This window comes from Notamacropus eugenii, chromosome 5 (assembly GCF_028372415.1).
Source record: "Notamacropus eugenii isolate mMacEug1 chromosome 5, mMacEug1.pri_v2, whole genome shotgun sequence".
NCBI classification, from domain to species: Eukaryota; Metazoa; Chordata; class Mammalia; order Diprotodontia; family Macropodidae; genus Notamacropus; species Notamacropus eugenii.
The window spans coordinates 91,412,531-91,431,730 of NC_092876.1; the positions used below are offsets into that span (position 1 = coordinate 91,412,531).

At 38.3% G+C, this 19,200-nt stretch overlaps 1 protein-coding gene across 1 annotated transcript; it reads left to right on the forward strand.

Annotated features, from left to right (window-relative positions):
- The first annotated feature begins 15,110 nt into the window (after positions 1-15,110).
- On the forward strand, positions 15,111-16,049 carry LOC140508726 (olfactory receptor 51I2-like). Its single transcript, XM_072616609.1, has one exon. It carries the CDS (start codon positions 15,111-15,113, stop codon positions 16,047-16,049), a length of 939 nt encoding a protein of 312 aa, XP_072472710.1.
- Positions 16,050-19,200: the final 3,151 nt, after the last annotated feature.

Below are 19,200 nucleotides of genomic sequence, written 5' to 3' on the forward strand. Positions count from 1 at the left end.
TTTTCCAATGAGATATTTCACATTGTTTTCTATATTTTTTTTGATTTTTTGGTTTTGTTTTATAATTTCTTGATTTCTCATAAAAGCATTGGCTTCCATTGGCTCTATTCTAATTTCTGACGAACAATTTTCTTCAGTGAGCTTTTGGACTTCCTTTTCCATTTGGCCCATTCTGCTTTTTAAGGCATTCTTCTCCTCATTGACTTTTTGGACCTCTTTTGCCATTTGGGTTAGTCTGTTTTTAAAAGTGTTATTTTCTTCAGCATTTTGAGGGATCTCCTTTAGCAAGCTGTTGGCTCATTTTTCATCATTTTCTTGCATTGCTCTCATTTCTCTTCCCAATTTTTCCTCCACCACTCTTACCTGACTTTCAAAATTCTTTTTGAACTGTTCCATACCCTAAGACCATTCTGTATCTTTGTTGGAGGCTTTGGATGTAGAAGCCATGACCTTGCTCTCTTCCTCTGATTATATGCTTTTCTCTTCCCCATCCAAAAAGATGGAAGAAAATACCTTTTCACCAAGAAAGTAACCTCATATAGTCTTAGTTTTTCCCCTTTGGGGCATTTTCCCAGCCAATTACTTGACCTGTGTGTCATTTGTCAAGTGGAGAATATACTAACCTAGGCTTCAGAGGTTTTGTGCAGCTATTCTCTCAGATATCTCTAGGGACCTGGAAGTTTTCAGTTCCTCCAAAGTGGCACCCCAGGACTGCCATGCAGGATTGAGATCCAGATCAGGCACTCAATTCCCCCACAGCTGCTCCTGTGGCAGTGGCTGCCACCATACTGGAGCCAGGGATGGAGCCTGGCCATTCTTCCCTCTCACCCAGATGAAAGAGCTTTCTCACTGACCTTTGAAGCTGTCTTTGGTGTTTGTGGGTTGAGAAATATGGGATACACAGCAGTTCCCTGTGATTTAGCATCCTGAAGTCTGTTCCAGTCCTATCTGTGCTGCATGGGCCAAATTGGGATGCACTGTGCTCTGAGCCTGGTGTGATAGACCTTTCCTGTGAGCCTTTCAGGCTGGTCTCCTGCCCTAGGCTGACACTCCACCTTTCCTAAGTGCTGCTGCTGCCTGAGGCTGCCCTGGGGGTTTCCCACTCTGCTGCACTGCTGCAGGACACACTTCACTGTGTGCTGTGGACTGATGCTCATGGAACAGATCCTTCCTGTCGATCTTCCATTCTGTCCTGGTCTGTGAATCTGCCACAGTCTTTCTCTATTGGATTCTGTACCTCCAAAATTTGGTCAGTTTCTCTTTTTAGAGGTATCTGAAGGAATTTGTCTAAGAGCTTAGGTGAGAGCTTATGCTCTCACACTGCCATCTTGGCTCTGTCCCCTCCCCCCACAAATAAATATTTTTTGGCTCCCTTTGAGCCACATCTAGACAGATATTTGTGGGAACACATAACATACGTGTTTCACTTACTAGGTATGTAACCTACTTGGATTCAGTTGTTGTGGGTTAGGGTTACCCTTGACTCTAGAAGTCATTAGTACCATTGTCATCGTTATAATCCATAAATATTGTTAATTATCTATTCTGTGTAGGATATTGGGGAAAGAGTCATACAATATAGACTGTTTTGGATAGGCTTATAATCTAATAGGAGAGGCAGGATACACATTTAAATGGATACTTAACCATATAAGGGAGCATAAGAAAGTGTCATGAGTATATTAAAAAAATGTAAGTGCTTCAGGTTGAGCCAAGGTGGAGTAAAGGCAGGCACTCGCCTGAGTTCTCCTCCTAACTCTTCCAAAAACCTCTATAAAATGACTCTAAACAAATTCTAGAACAGAAGAACCTACAAAAAGAATAAAACAAATTCTCAGACCAAAACAACCTAGAAAGTTGACAGAAAAGGTCTGTTGCACCAGGATGAGAAAGAAGCACAATCAAACCCATGTCACAGAAGCACAGACCTGGCCCCAGGAAATGAGGAGCAGGCCTTTGGGAGGGAGCAGGAGGAGACTGAATCAGTGGCAATAGTGGTAGTTTCCAGACCTCTTAGTCCACAGATGCCAAAGACAACTTAGAAAGTCAGCAGAAAAAGGCTGTCACACTTGGGAGAGAGTTGTGCACAGTCCAGTGTATGCCACACCAGCACAGCCTTGACCACACAAATCAGGATCAGGACTTGAGAGTGACTACATCAGTAGTGGCAGTGGTAGCAGCTACTTGTGGAGCTCTTAGTCCACATAGGGTAAGAGGGTGAAACAACTGGTCAGAAAGAGATGACAGAGATCTTTTTGCCAGCATTGAGGCAGGACTCTATTGCTTTGCACATACTTGGATGTGGGTCACAGGTGCCAGACCTAGGATGAGGAGGAGCACTAGTATAGCAGAGCTTATGGAAGCAGTAGAGGAAGGACCCTCTTCTCAGTTCCAGGGCAGAAAAGAGTGCATGTGGCCAATCACAAACTAGACCACAGGCCAAGAAAGTAGTAAACACCTCTCCTTAAATCATACCACACTGGAACAACTGAAAACATACAGCTCGCTAGAAGCATCTCTGAAAATAGCTGCACAAAACTCCTGAAGCTCAGGACAGCATACCCTCTACCCTGGAAGCAGAGCCCTACTTTAATCTAAGAGTTAAAAGTTAAATAGGCTAGGAAAATGAGCAAACAACATTAAAAAAAAAAAAAAAAGAACAAAAACCAGAACCTCTGACTATTGAAAGTTACTGTGGTAACAAGGAAGATCAAGATATATACTCAGAAGGAGGCAACAAAAAGTCAAAAAGCTCATATATGAAAGCCTCCAAAAAATGTAAATTGGTCTCAGGCCATGGAATAACTCAAGCCATAGAGGAGCTCAAAATTTCAAAAGGATTTTGAAATTCAAGTAAGAGATGGGGAGCAAAAATGGTGGTGTAAAAGCAGGGACTTGATATAACTCTCCCTCCAAACCCAACCAAATACTTATAAAAATGACTCTACACAAATTATGGAGATGCAGAACCCACAAAATGATGGACTAAAACAAATCTCCAGCTGAAGACAGTCGGGCAGGTTGACAGGAAGCATCCATCACACCATGCTGGGAGCAGAGTGCAGTCCAGCACGGGCCATGCAGACACACATGGGACCTGAGAAGACCTCAGGTGGACTGAATCACAATACCCATGGCAGTTTCCAGACTTCACAAACGAAAATGATGAGAATAAATTGGAATGTCATTGTAACCTGTGTGAGAGGGTAGAGTGATCTGGCCCTAGCCCAATGGTGTTGAAGGGGTCTGAGGAGCCTGCAGCAGCCCAGCAACAGCAAGGGCAGTGGCAGCTGCTGTTACTGGACCTCTAGGCCCATAGATTGTGGGGAGATCAAGTGGATACCAGTACACGTCCCCACCCCCAATGGAAGCAGAGAAGTAACTTGACAAAGAGATTAAAAGTCAAGTAAGTGGCTGGGGAAATGAGTAAAAACTGGAAAAAGCACCAGACTACAGAATCTGACTTTGGTGACAAGGAAGACCAAAATATAAAAACAAAAGAAGACAACAAAGTCAAAGCATCTACATCCAAAGGCTCCAAGAAAAAATATGAATTCCATGGATGAGCTCAAAAAAGATTTTGAAAATCAGGTAAGAGAAGTAGAGGAAAAAATGGGAAGAGAAATGAGAGTAATGTAAAAAAATCATGAAAATCAAGTAAACTGTTTGCTAAAGAGGACAGCAAAAAATGCTGAAGTAAACAACATCTTAAAAACAGACTAAGCAAAATGGCAAAAGAGATCCAAAAAGCCAGTAAGAAAAATGCCTTAAAAAGCAAAATTGGTCAAATGGAAAAAGAGGTTAAAAAGCTCACTGAAGAAAATTGTTCCTTAAAGATTAGAATGGAGAAGATGGAAGCTAATGACTTTATGAAAAATCAAGAAATTGTAAAACAAAATGAACATCATTGAAAACAGCAAAATATGCGAAATATCTCATTGGAAAAAAACAGCTGACTTGGAAAATAGTTCCAGGAGAGACAATTTAAGAATTATTGGACTACTTGAAAGCCATGATCAAAATAAGAACCTAGACATCATCTTTCAAGAAATTATCAAGGAAAACTGCCTTGATATGCTAGAACCAGAGGATAAAACAGATATTGTAAGAAATCACTGGGGGGAGGAGCCCAGATGGCAGAGTAGAAAGATACATATATGCTAGCTCCTAACCCACAGCCCATAAAATACCTGTAAAGAAGAACTCCCAACAAATTCTGGAGGAGCAGAAGCCATGGAAAAAGGGAGTGTAAGAGATTTCTGTTCCAGAGAGACCTGAAAAACCAACACCAAAGGTCTGTCATGCACCGTACCCAAGGCAGAGCCCAGCTCTGCCTTGGCCACAAGGCACCAAGAGGGGCAGATCTGAGCAAGCTTCAGGGACAGAATCTCCAGCAGCAGCACAAATCCCTCCACCCACAGACACCAAAGGTCAATGACAGGGTCATTTCAGCTTGCTGAGAGGGGAGCAGGGTGTCCCCATAACTCAGGCCCCCTAGGGAGGCAGCAGCAGAGGCAGCAGCAGACAGGGGCTCGCAAAGCAAGCAGGAGCTCAGATCCACTGTTGAAGGTCTCTGCATAAACCCCCTGAAGGAACTGAGCCCCGTGTGATGGCCCTGCCCCTACCTGAGCACCTGAACTTAATATCACACTGAATAACAGCCCCACCACTGCCAAAAGCCCTGAGGCTGGGAAGCAGCATTTGAATCTCAGACCCCAAGCACTAGCTGGGCAGAACTCGAGGTGAGGTGGGTGTGGAGAGGAAACTCAGAAGTCAAGTAACTGGCTGGGAAAATGCCCAGAAAAGGGAAAAAGACTAAGACTATAGAAGGTTACTTTCTTGGTGAACAGATATCTCCTCCCATCCTTTCTGATGAGGAAGAACAATGTTTACCATCAGGGAAAGACATAGAAGTCAAGGCTTCTGTATCCCAAACACCCAAAATAAATATTCAGTGGGCTCAGGCTATGAAAGAGCTCAAAAGGATTTTGAAAATCAAGTTAGAGAGGTAGAGGAAAAGATGGGAAGAGAAATGAGAGAAATGCAAGAAAAGCACGAAAAGCAGGTCAACACCTTGCTAAAGGAGGCCCAAAAAAATGCTGATGAAAATAACACCTTGAAAAATAGGCTAACTCAAGTGGCAAAAGAGGTTCAAAAGGCCAATAAGGAGAAGAATGTTTTCAAAAGCAGAATTAGCCAAATGGAAAAGGAGGTTCAAAAGCTCACTGAAGAAAATAGTTCTCTAAAAATTAGAATGGAACAGATGGAGGCTAATGACTTTATGAGAAACCAAGAAATCACAAAACAAAATCAAAAGAATGAAAAAAATGGAAGATAATGTGAAATATCTCATTGGAAAAACAACTGACCTGGAAAACAGGTCCAGGAGGAACAATTTAAAAATTATGGGACTACCTAAAAGCCATGATCAAAAAAAGAGCCTAGACATCATCTTTCACGAAATTATCAAGGAAAACTGCCCTGAGATTCTAGAACCAGAGGGCAAAATAAGTATTCAAGGAATCCACCGATCACCACCAGAAAGAGATCCAAAAAGAGACACTCCTAGGAACATTGTGGCCAAATTCCCAAATTCCCAGGTCAAGGAGAAAATATTTCAAGCAGCTAGAAAGAAATAATTCAAGTATTGTGGAAATACAATCAGGGTAACACAAGATCTAGCAGCTTCTACATTAAGGCATCGAAGGGTATGGAATATGATATTCCATAAGTCAAAGGAACTAGGACTAAAACCAAGAATCACCTATCCAGCAAAACTGAGTATAACACTTCAGGGGAAAAAATGGTTTTTCAATGAAATAGAGGACTTTCAAGCATTCTTGATGAAAAGACCAGAACTGAAAAGAAAATTTGACTTTCAAACACAAAAATGAAGAGAAGCAGGCAAAGGTAAACAGCAAAGATAAGTCATAAGGGACTTACTAAAGTTGAACTGTTTACATTGCTACATGGAAAGACAATATTTGTAATTCTTGAAGCTTTTCAGTGTCTGGGTAGTTGGCAGGATTACACACACACACACACACACACGCACACACACAGAGACAGAGAGCACAGAGTGAATTGAATAGGATGGGATCATATCTTAAAAAATGAAACATATTGGCAGGAGAAAGGGAGAAATGGAATGGGGCAAATTACCTCTCATAAAAGAGGCAAGCAAAAGACTTTTTAGTGGAGGGAAAAAAGAAGGGAGGTGAGAGAAAAACATGAAGTTTGCTCTCATCACATTCGACTAAAGGAAGGAATAAAATGCACATTTATTTTGGTATGAAAATATATCTTACAACACAGGAAAGTGGGGGAGAAGGGGATAAGTGGGGGGGGAATGATGGAAGGGAGGGCAATAGGAGGAGGGAACAATCTGAAGTCAACACTCTTGGGGAGGGACAGGATCAAAAGAAATAATAGAAGCAATGAGGGGCAGGATAGGATGGAGGGAAATATAGTTAGTCTTACACAACATGACTATTATGGAAGTCATTTACAAAACTACACAGATATGGCCTATATTGAATTGCTTGCCTTCCCAAAGGGAATGGGTAGGGAGGGAGGGATGGATGAAGAGAAGTTGGAACTCAAAGTTTTAGGAACAACTGTTGAGTACTGTTCTTGCTATTAGGAAATAGGAAATACAGGTAATGGGGTATAGAAAGTTATCTGGCCCTACAGGACAAAAGAGAAGATGGGGATAAGGGAAGGGAGGGATGTTAGTAGGAGAGGGCAGATTGGTGATAGGGGCAATTAGAGAGCTCGGTATTTTGGGGTGGGGGAGGGGACAAATGGAAGAAAATTTGGAACCCAAAATTTTGTGAAAATGAATGTTAAAAGTTAAATAAATAAATTAATAAGGAAATCACTGATCACCACCTGAAAGAGATACCAAAAGAAAAACTCCTAGGAATATTTTAGCCAAATTCTAGAATTCCCAGGTCAGGCAGAAAATATTGCAAGCACACAGAAAAAAATAATTCAAATATTGTGGAAACACAATGAGAATAATGGAAGATCTAGCAGCTTTTACATTAAGGGATTAGAGGACTTGGAATATGAAATTCCAGAGGCCAGAGGAACTAGAATTAAAACCAAGAATCACCTACCCCCCAAACTGAGTACAATACTTCAGGATAAAAATGATCATTCAGTGAAATAAAGGACTTTTAAGCATTCTTAATGAAAAGACCAGAGCTGAATGGATAAGTTGACTTTCCACACAAGAATCAAGAGAAGCATGAAAAGGTAAACATGAAAGAGAAATCATAAGGGACTTACTAAAGGTGAACTGTTTAAATTCCTACATGGAAAGGTAATATTTGTAACTCTTGAGACTTTACTCAGTATTAGGGTAATTGGAGGGATTATATATATATATATATATATATATATATATATATATATATATATATATATATATATATATATATATATATATATATATATATATAGACAGAGGGCACAGGATGAGTTGTTTATGAAGGGATGATATCTAAAAAATAAAATTAAGGGTTGAGAGAGGAATATATTGGGAGAAGGAGAAAGGGAGAAATAGAATGTGTAAGTTATCTCTCACATAAAAGAGGCAAGCAAAGTTTTTTTCAATAGAGGGGAAAGGTGGTGAGGTGAGAGGCAAAGAGTGAACCTTACTCTCATCAGATTTGTCTTAAGGAAGGAATAACATGCACACTCAATTTGGTATGAACATCTATCTTACACTGCAGGAAAGTAGAGGGAAGAGGATAAGTGTGGTATGGGGATGATAGAAGGGAGGACAAATGGGTGGAGGGGGTAATTAAATGTAAAAATTTTTGAGGAGAACAGGATTGAACAAGAGGCTAGAATAAATGATAGGGGCAGGATAGAATGGAGGGAAATATAGTTAGTCTTTCACAACATGACTGTTTTTTAAATGTTTTGCATGACTACACATGTATAACCTATATTGAAATGCTTGACTTCTCAATGGAGTTGGTGGGGAGGGATGAAGGGAGAGAAGTTGGAACTCAAATTTTAAAAAATGAATGTTAAAAAATGTTTTTCATGCATCTACAAAATAAGACATATAGGCAAGGGGTATAGAAATCTATCTTGCCCTACAAGAAAATAGAGGGGAAGGGAATAAGAGAAGGGAGGGGTGTGATAGAAGGTAGTTTAGACTGGAAGAAGGGTTAACCAGAATGTCTTGGAGTGGGTGGAGGAGAGTGATGGGGAGAAAATTTGGAACTCAAAATCTTATGGAAGTGAATGTTAAAAATTAAAAATTAATTAATTTTTAAAAAAGAAAATCAAGTAAGAGGAGTGGAGGAAAGAATGGGAGGAGAAATGAGAGTGATGAAAGAAAATCATGAAAACTTAGTCAACAGCTTGGTAAAGGAGACACAAAAAAAATGCTGAAGAAAATAATACCTTAAAAAACAGACTAGGCCAAATAAGAAGAGGTTCCAAAAGCCAATGAGTAAAAGAATGCCTTAATGGGCAGAATTGTCAAAGTGGAAGAGATAGAAAAGTTTACTGAGGAAAACAATTCCTTAAAAATCAGAATGGAGCAAATGGAAGCTAATGACTTTATGAGAAATCAAGAAACATTAAAACAAAACCCCAAAAAGTAGAAGACAATGCGAAATATCTCATTGGAAAAACAACTGACCTGGAGAAGAGAGACAGAAGAAATCATTTTAAAATTATTGGACTTCCTGAAAGCCATGATAAAAAAAAATCTAGGGCATAACCTTTCATGAAATAATCAAGGAGAACTCCCCTGATATTCTAGAAATAGAGGTAAAATAGAAATTGAAAGAATTCACCTCTCACCTCCTGAAAGAGATCCCCAAATGAAAACTTCCAGGAATATTATATCCAAATTCCAGAATTCCCAGATCAAAGAGAAAATATTGCAAGCAGTCAGAAAGAAACTATTCAAGTGTCTTGGAGCCACAGTCAAGATAACACAAGATTTAGCACCTTTTACCTTAAAGCTTGGAAGATGATATTCCAGAGGGCAAATGAGCTAGGATTACAACCAAGTATCACCTACCCAGAAAAAATGAGTGTAATCTTTCAGGGGTAAAATGGATATTTAATGAAATAGAAGACTTTCAAGCATTCTTGATGAATAATATTAAACTGTTTACATTCTCATATGGGAAGATGATATTTGTAATTCATAAGACCTTTCTCATTATTAAGGTAGTTAAGAGTAAATATAGAGAGGGCAGAGGTATGAGTTGAATATGAAGGGATAATATCTGAAAAAATAAAATTAAGGGGTGAGAGAGAGGAAAGTAGTCAAAGAAACAGAAAGGGAAAGGTAGAATGGGGTAAATTATTTCACATGAAAGAAGCAAGAAAAAGCTTTTACAGTGGAGAGGAAGACAGGGACAGGGAGGAAGAACGAGTGAACCTTACTCTCAACAGAATTGACTCAAAGAAGGAATAAAATGCACAGTTGATTGGTAGTAATAGTAAGCTATTTTACCCTATAGGAAGTAAGAGCAGATGGAGATAAGGAGGGGTGGGGGTTGATGCAAGAGAGAGCAGATTGAAGGAGGAAATAGTCAAAGCAAAACACTTTTGAGGAGGACAGGATGAAAAGAGAAAGAGAACAGAATAAATGTGAAACTGGGAATAGGATGGAGGGAAATAGTTAGCAATAATAACAGTGATGAAAAAACATGAAGCAAGTTTCCCTGATAAAGGTCTCATTTCTCAAACATATAGACAACTGAGTCAAATTTATAAAAATAAAGGTCATTCTCCAATTGATAAATGACCAAAAGATATGATCAATTTTCAGATGAAGAAATCTAGACCACCACTAGCCATATGAAAAAATACTCAACTCACTATTGATTGGAGAAATGCAAATTAAAACAACTCTGAGGTACTATCTCATACCTATTAGGTAATAATTAGGTAATTATTTAGGTAATAATTAGGTTTAGGTAATAGGACAGAAAAGGCAAATGACAAATGTTGGAAGGGATATGGGAAAAAATGAGACTTTAATGCGTTGTTGGTGTAGTTGTGAACTGATTCAACAATTCTATGGAGCAATTTTGAAGTGTGCATAAAGGACCGTAAATCCTTTGACCTGGTAATACCACTACCAGATGTGTATCCCAAAAGATATTTTAAAAAACAAAGAGGAAAAAGACCTAAATATGTACAAAATATTCATAGCAACTCTTTCTGGGGGTAATGAATTAGAATTGAGGGGAAGCTCATCAGCTGGGGAATAGCTAAACAAGTTACACCATATAATTATGATGGAATACTATTACACTATAGAAAATTATGAGCAGGATGCTCTCAGATAAGACTGGAAAGACTTGCATGGGCTGATCAAAGTGAAATGTACTGTGTACAAAGTAACAGCAAAATTGTAAGATGATCAGCTGTGAATGACTTAGCTATTCTCAGCAATACAATGATCCAAGACAACTCTAAAGAATTTATGAGGGAAAATCATATTCATCCCCAGAGAAAGATCTGATGGTGTCAGAATACAGGTTGAAGTATACTTTTCATTACTTTATTTTTCTTAAGTTTTTTCTCTATTTTCTTTCACAACATGACTATTATTGATATGTTTTGCATGATTACTGATGTGTAACTTAATATTAATAAGTGCTTCAGAAATTCAGAGAAAGAATAGCAAGCCTCCTTCCTTTACATCTTTTTCATTTGTTCTTCTGACATTCTTGACTTTTTATTCTTCTAAAGAAATTTTGTTATTTTTTTTTAATTCAGTAAAATATCTTTTTGGTAATTTCATTGGCATGGCATTGAATATATAAATTAGTTTAGGTAAAATTGTCATTTTTATTTTATTGACCCTCCCCTCCCCTTGAAAAATTAGTATCTTGCCAATCATTTAAATCTGATTTAATTAGTATAAAATTTTTTAAAATTTTATTTCTATAGTTTCTGGGTTTGTTTTTGAAAGGTATTTTATATTTTCTAGAGTTATTTAAATGGGCTATCTCTTATTATCTCTTCTTGCAGGGTTTTCTTTGTGATATATAGGAATATTGGTGATTTATGTGTGTTTACTTTATTCCTTACTACTTTGCTAATATTATTAACTCTTTCAGCTAATTTTTTAGTTGAGTCTTTGGAATTTTCCAAGCATATCATCATATTATCTGCAAAAAGAGTTAGTTTTATTTATAGGAATCTATCTATCTATCTATCTATCTATCTATCTATCTATCTATCTTTATTTATTTATTTAGTTATTTATTTATTTATAGGAATCTATTCAGATTCCTTCTGTTTCTCTTGTTGCTATTGCTAGGATTTCCAATACAATATTGAAAAATATTGGTGACATTGGCCATCATTATTTCACAACAGATTTTACTGGAAAGGCATCTACTTTATCCCCACTACAAAAAATGCTCATTGATGGTTTTAGAGAAATGCTTTTTATCAACTTAAGGAAACATCTATTTCTATGTACTTTGAAGTGTTTTTAATGGAAATGAGTGTTGTATTTTATCGTTCTTTTCTCTGCCTCAAAGAGAACTCAAGACGTGCTTAAAATTGAAGTTGGAAAGAATTAATTCTACATTCTGCTCCAAACTGAGAACCAGGAAAGGAATGACGCCATAAAGATCTCCATCACATTCTACTCTTGCATTTGGAATTTTTAGCCTAGAGGATACTTCTTCACTGAGGAAGAAGGGCATGAATCCCCAAGAGGGTCTTGAGCCTCATCTCATCATTAACTTTAACCTTTTCCCACTCTGTCTCTTCCCTGGAGTCTCAGATCAGGCTATAAGAATACTAATGACAGACTTGCCCACATTGTGACAGACAGGAAAATGACATACACAGTTCTGTGTATGATGCTGTTTCTGTCCATCTACTTTTCTGGATGGGTCTGGTGAGTTTTGGGAATCTCCTGGGCTAGTGAGCTCCATGGTCTCTTCTATTTTATTCTGGTTCCATGACTACATAGGGACAGAGAAATGTTACAGAAATGGATATCTCAAAGGAGATATAAAACATTAGATTGGAAGCTGGGAAACCTGGCAAAACTCCAATTTTGTCACCAATTAATTGTGTAATCTTTGGTAAATCCCTTTGTGTGTGTATGTGTGTATATGTGTTGAGAAAGAGAGAGATAGAAAATGAATGAATGAATTTGATTAGATGATCTCTACTATTCCTACTAGCTGGGATATAATTGAAAGAGCCTGAGGAGGAAATTAGGCAGAGAAGGATGAACATCCAGAGGATAATTCAGGTTCTGAAGGCATCAGTTTCCCAGAGAGAAGGAACTAGAAGTGGAAAGGGGATTGGGTATGAAATCCATCCTCCCAGAATCTTTAATGAAAGACATTTGCATTACCCTAAAACAAAGTACTTTCACGATAACACTCCTGTAAGGTAAGTAGTAGAGATATTATTACTCTCATTTTACAACTGAACTGAGAATGAGAGATTAAGTGACTTGTCCATGATTAAACAGCTAGTTAATGTCAGAGCCAGGATTTAAATCCATGTGTTCTTGACTCAGCATTCAGGAACATTTGCGTCATACCACAGTTGGCTCTTACGACCACATAGCGGGACTATGGGATTTCTTTTATAAAGACTGGAGTCCACGTCAGGTGTAAGGCTGTTCAGCATAGAGGCAGTGGGATGGACAAGAACAGGAGAGACACACACAGACCTGGGAATAGGGAGAAATACTCCTAGAAAGCTAGAACTACAGAGGACTGACTTCAAGTTAATGTTCCCTGCTTTTCAGTTACCACCTGAGGGCTTAGAGAAGATGTCAGATAAAGAATGGAGTGTGTGTGGAGGGGAATGTATTTCCATTTCTTTATTGTCATCATAACAATCACAGGGGCTGGTATTTGGCAACTCCAGGAATATGCTACAAATATAGGCCCTCTGTCAGTCTGGGGATCAGAGACACTTTAGACCAAATGAGTACAATCTGGTACAGCATTTTACTTCTTTTTTTCTCAGTTATCCATAACCAGAGCAAGAAGAGATTTTAACCGAGCAACTCCTATTGCCATAATTCTTGGAGGCTTACAAAGCACTTTCCTTACAAAGCTTAACAAGGTAAGTAGAATAAATGCAATCCAGTTTTTACCCTTGCCCCAGTGTCCCACCCCCAGGTGCTAGTGACTTCACTCTGAAATTTATTTGTATTTATTTTGTAAATATTTTGGACATATTTCTAACCTTTTGAAAGACAAATGTACATAAATCCCTTGAGGACAGGAGCCGTTTTATGTTTTTCTTTGTATTTCTAACACCAAAGAGTGCCTGAAAATTCTCTTGCTGATTGATTAACTGATCTTTCCTTCATTATGACTCTTTCTTCACAGACTTCCTAACTCCTAGGTTTGCCTTTGGGCTGGTCACTTCCATCACTTCTAAGATAACTTCCACTGTGGGCCCTGACGAGTCAGGAACCTTCCTAGATTGGTAAGATGGTATCTCAAAGAGGTAAGCTTAGTGTGGCACAAGGAGCATGGCAAATAAAGGATCAGAAGGCCAGGATTCAAATCTTGAATCTGCTACAAATTAGCTGCATGATTTGAGGGCATGACATTCCTTCTCTGTTAAATGAGTAGATTGATCTAGATAAGGAGTTCTTTATTTTAGGTCTCAGACAACTTACTCTTAAAAATTATTGACCCCTCCATAAAAAAACAAAAATAACAAAGCTTGTGTTTGAGTGTGTTATACCTATTGATAGTGACTGTATTAGAAATTAAAGCATCTTAATATTATTGTGAAAATAGCTTTCATCTTTTGCGCATCATGAAAGAATCTTAAGCACCTTCAGGGCTTCCCAGAGGATATTTTTAGAGTCCCTACTCTAGATGCTCCTAAAGTACCTTCCAGTACTGATATACTGTGTATCTTTTAATTTTCTCCTTTTGTGGCCACTATTCTGCATTCCTACTGGCAGAACACCCCTTAACTTCTAGGTATCAACAGCTGTGCAACATAAATAGATTTATTAGGGAAAGCATTACCTGGGACCGTTTGGATGCTTGATTGTCAAGCCACAAGCCCTTCCCTTCCCATAAACAGTAATACATAGTCCCATAGCTGAGGGACCAGCATGTGGTCTGCCATATTTTGACTCTAGTAAAGATATCTTCTTCAAGCCTCTACTCTCTGTTCAGGCAGTCATATTTCTTTTCATCTTCCCTATTTCTATAAGGAGTTCCATGTGGCATCCAGGGAGATTTGTGTCTTGGTAGACAAGAATTCTCTTTGGACTACATTTCCCAGAATGCATTGGGCCAGTGAGCATGGTCACTGAGAAAGAACCCAGAAGGTAACTTTTCTTAGGGCTATACATGAGGAATGTCTCTAGTTATGGGAGTTTTTAAAACATGGGAGACAGAGGAAGGAAAAAAATAGATGGAACTTGACAGAAAGAACACTGGTCATTATTAACTGGTGACCCATGAATCATATCTCATGTAAGCCTGAGGGATTGATATGACTATAAAGCATGGGAGCCTGAACATTTGCTGATGTGGTCTATGATTACAGCCCTTTATGGAATGTACCAGTGACAACAGGCAGTGTTACCCCAAGTAGTGAGAAGAAGTACCATTTGTGTTGAGTTGATGACTGAATCCAACATTCTTTCAGTCCCCTATTCCACAGCCCTACATAAGAAAGTAGTTCTGGGGAGCTTTGAACTCATAGTCCTTGTTATCTGGTAATCAGGAACATTTTGAAGAGATTGTGTTGTGAGTATATTTTATGCTCTTTGTTACAGTATTTTCTCAATATCATGAATCTTTGTCTTTTGACTGAATTTTTCTGTTACTACAAGATATAAAGTCAAGTGATTTTGTAACCCTTGGATGGGGAGAGGGGAATCAAAGGGGACAGGGGACTTGTGACCACTACATGCAGTAAAATAAGCCCTGATGAGGTTTTGCAGGTGGGCAAGAAGTTAGGGAATAGCTAAATTCTTTAGAGCTCCATAACTCTGAATGTAAGCCTTTAATTTCTCTATCTCTTAATTCTCCCCTAAAAGGGTTTTTCTAATGTCTCTGTGACTGAAGATCTGACAGAGAAGAATTTCCTGGTCTCTCACCATGGGACTCTTCAATGTCTCACATCCCTCTGTATTCCTCCTGACAGGGATCCCTGGCCTAGAGAGCACTCAGGAGTGGCTGGCTGGGCCCCTCTGCTTGATGTACATAGTGGCTCTTGGGGGTAATATGATGATCCTGTTGGCAGTGTCGGGGGAGTCCAGTCTCCATGCACCCATGTACTATTTCCTGTCCATGCTTTCCTTCAGTGATGTGGCCATGTCCCTGGCTACACTTCCCACTGTATTCAGAACCTTCTGCCTCAATGCCCGGGCCATTGTTTTTGATGCTTGCCTTGCTCAAATGTTCTTCATTCACTCATTCTCCATGATGGAGTCTGGCATTCTGCTGGCCATGAGTTTTGACCGCTATGTAGCCATCTGCAACCCACTGAGGTATGCCTCTGTCCTCACCAATCAAGTGATTGCTGGAATGGGCCTGGCTGTGACAGCCCGAAGTTTCACAACCCTCTTTCCCTTACCTTTCCTCCTCAAGAGGCTACCCATTTGCAGATCCAATGTGCTCTCCCATTCCTATTGCTTGCACCCAGACATGATGAAGTTAGCCTGTGCTGATATTACTATCAACAGCATTTATGGGATGTTTGTGCTTGTATCCACCTTTGGCATGGACCTTCTCTTTATTATCCTCTCCTATGTTCTGATCCTTCACTCTGTGCTGGTCATTGCTTCCCGTGAGGAGAGGTTCAAGGCTCTCAACACATGCGTGTCACACATCTGTGCTGTGCTCATCTTCTACATACCCATGATTAGTGTCTCCACTGTGCATCGCTTTGGCAAACATGCTCCTCGGTATGTGCATGTGCTCATGTCAAATATCTATCTCTTTGTGCCCCCGGTTCTTAACCCCATTATCTATAGTGCCAAAACAAAGGAGATCAGACGAGGTATTATCCGCATATTTCACAGACTAGGCAAGTGACCTACATGGATTTGGGTGTTGTGGTACTGCATTTGGATTTAGGAAGTGTGGTACTACTCTTGAAGTCATTATTATCACGTTCTCATTATAATCAATTACTGGGAAAGAAAGAGCTATATAATATAGACTGATCTGAATGAGCTTGCGGTCCTATAGGAGAGACAAGTTATATATTTATAAATTAGTCTTTAAACATAAAGGGAGAATACAACAATGTTGCATGAGTGACAAAAAAAAAAAATAGGTATCTCAAGTCTTCAGAGAAGTAAGACAGGAATGGTAGGGGCAGATCTTCTGGAGAATGAGAAAAGCTGTCAACTATCACCATTACTGTTACCATCATCAATACCATTGGCTATCATAATTACTATCATCACATCAATACCACCATCTTTCTGGTGATGTGGATAACAAGTGTTGAAATTTAGAGGCTGTGTCAGGAAAATTGTCCGTTAACATAAAATGAATACATACTTACTAGGTTCCATTACAAATCAAGATGTCTTCGATGAATCTTTGATTAAAATGATGAACACATATATTTTTCCCCTTTTAGCAAGTGATTCAATTTTCCTACATTGTTACACATATAATATATATTTGATTAACTATGTAATTGTGGAAACAGGAGTAAATCATGTTCTTCAATTCACTTCTAAAGTATATTCCAACCTATATGATATGTAGTTAGCTATACATACTTATGTAGTTATTTCCCTTTTCCATTGTCTTTTTCCATTTTTATGTAGTTTGTACTTTTTCATTTGTAGTAATACAACCAAATGATTTATGTATATGCTTATCTGGCTGCAAGAAGAAAGAGAGGAAGAAATCCACCTCTCCTGTTTGCCTAGGGATCAATGCACATGCTAGACAAAGGCTTATTATGAAGTCAGTATAGGATATGTAGTTCAAGACTGTGAGTCCTTCAGAGACTTACCAGTCACTATTGTGGACTAACCCACAATCTGGACTAATCAATGCTTCCAAGTTGGGTACTTTTCCCTCTAGTAAGTTTATAGTAGTAGTGAGCAAAAGGAAGGAGCTACTACACTCCAATTTTTTTTGAGTTTAAAATGTAGGCATCCACTCTCTGTCTCCAGTTGGATGTAGCTACTATGTGCACAAGAGTTGAGTATCATATGAATAATAATGGGTCTCAAATACTTCTGTATCCTTTTTGTACTGTGATTCAATTAAATGATTCAACCACTGTGATTAGAGTACTGAAGAGTTCCTTTCTCCTTGACATCTTTTATTCCACACCTATACATTCACTATCACTTGTCAAGATGATCACTATATTCATTGACACCACAATTAGCTCCAGCATCTCTGAGAGCTGACAGACTGCAGGACAATGCTGGAACTTTTAACAAAGAATGATCCAGACCTGATTCTTCATTTGCTTCCAAAGGTCATTAGCAAAACTACAGATACATTTTTGTATGCTGATAGAAATTGAACCAGTGTAAGTAGAAATGCTCCTACTGAAAGGAGACCAAAAATGCCTTGGAAAGTTTTATTTTTTTTATTTTTTTTATTTAATGCACTCCTTATTCAGCAAATAAGCATTTATAAAGTGTTTATTATATTTCAGGCATGGATTTAAATTCCTAAGGATTTTAAATATGAACAATGTTATTATAGGTAATAGCATTACAGTGAAAGATTCCTTCATAACCAAGACATACTAAATTTAAAAAAAAATTGACCCTATATGAGTTGGGTTACTAAGCACCAAAATGTTAACAAGACAATACAGACAATAAGATAAGAGTTGAGCTTACAATGCCATCCCTTGGAATTGACTACTTCTAAACCATATCTTTCAGTCACTTTGACCTTTTGCCAATGCCAATGCGGTAACTCGTTGGAAATAATGAAATGCTTTCCATAGTTTGGGCAAAGACAAACACATCCTGCTTTTTTTTGTTTTTGCTTGCTCTTGTTAGTCTGAATTCTGAACAATAAACAATAGAATTATTCTATAACAAAAGCAATTATAATATCTACCTTGGTGTTTAATGTGACTATTCTAAAAACTCAACATGTGTCTCACACCAATTCTTCTTGCTCCTATGGATAGAATTCAACTGCATGAGGAATTCTGTATAATGGGTGCATTCATAATTTCTTCTTTAGATAAGAGCTTGTTACACTAAAATTGATTTTCCTTCTAGTGCTTATCACAATGAAATGAGAATGATGGATACTTATTAAATGTGTGCATGACTCATCATAGGAATGCTTTATCTTCTTTCCCAAACACACATTCCATGTATGTCTCCTAGTCTACTTTTCTGCACAGAATTTTTCACTGGTAATAAGTAGGTGCCTTCTTACGTTAATTCTATGTCATTCTTCCAAAAATTATTGATATAATATGTTTTTTATATCATAGTCATTTCTGATATACCCTTCTCTGCCCCAAAGCCCTTTGAACTATTCCTTGTAACATTAAAAAAGGAAATAAAGAAAGGAAAACCAACCAACAAAACCACTATGTTGACATCTTACCCAATATTCTGGATGCAACCAAAGAGTTCACAATCTCCTCACAGAGAAGAAGGAGTTGCATTTTTTATCTCTTCTCTGTAACAAGATTTGCCATTGAATCAAAAATCAAGAACTAAGAGGTCTTAGAGTCTCTCCCTCTCATTTTATATGAGAAGCAACGGAGAACCTGAGATACATTATTTGTCCCAGATTACACAATAAGTAACAAAGATTTGAAACAAAGCCATAGGTTCACAAATTTGGAGTATTAAAGAACCTTAGGCTCCATTTACACCAGAGCTTTCATTTTACAGATAAGGAAACTGAGACCCAGAGAGGTAAGCAGATATGCTTGAGGTCATACAGGTAGTAAGTAGCATAGCCAGGACATGAAACCAGTTAATCTAATTATAAATTCAGACTTCTTTTCACCGCTGAATGCCGTGGTAGAACCTAAAGAGCTTAAAAGGACCTTGGAACTCATGTAGTCAGACTTTTATTGATTTTACAGAAAAGATGGCTTTTCCTGAGTCACACAGCGGGCCAGAAATAGACTCAGGGCTGAAACAGTGAACAAGCTTCATTATTCTTCTCCTCTCCATTTACCCTACTTCTGACTTTCTGGACCTTCTCTACCATGCCTCAACCAAAG

Coding starts and splice junctions, on each gene's coding strand:
- LOC140508726 (XM_072616609.1), top strand. CDS start 15,111: ATGGGACTCTTCAATGTCTCACATCCCTCTGTATTCCTCCTGACAGGG.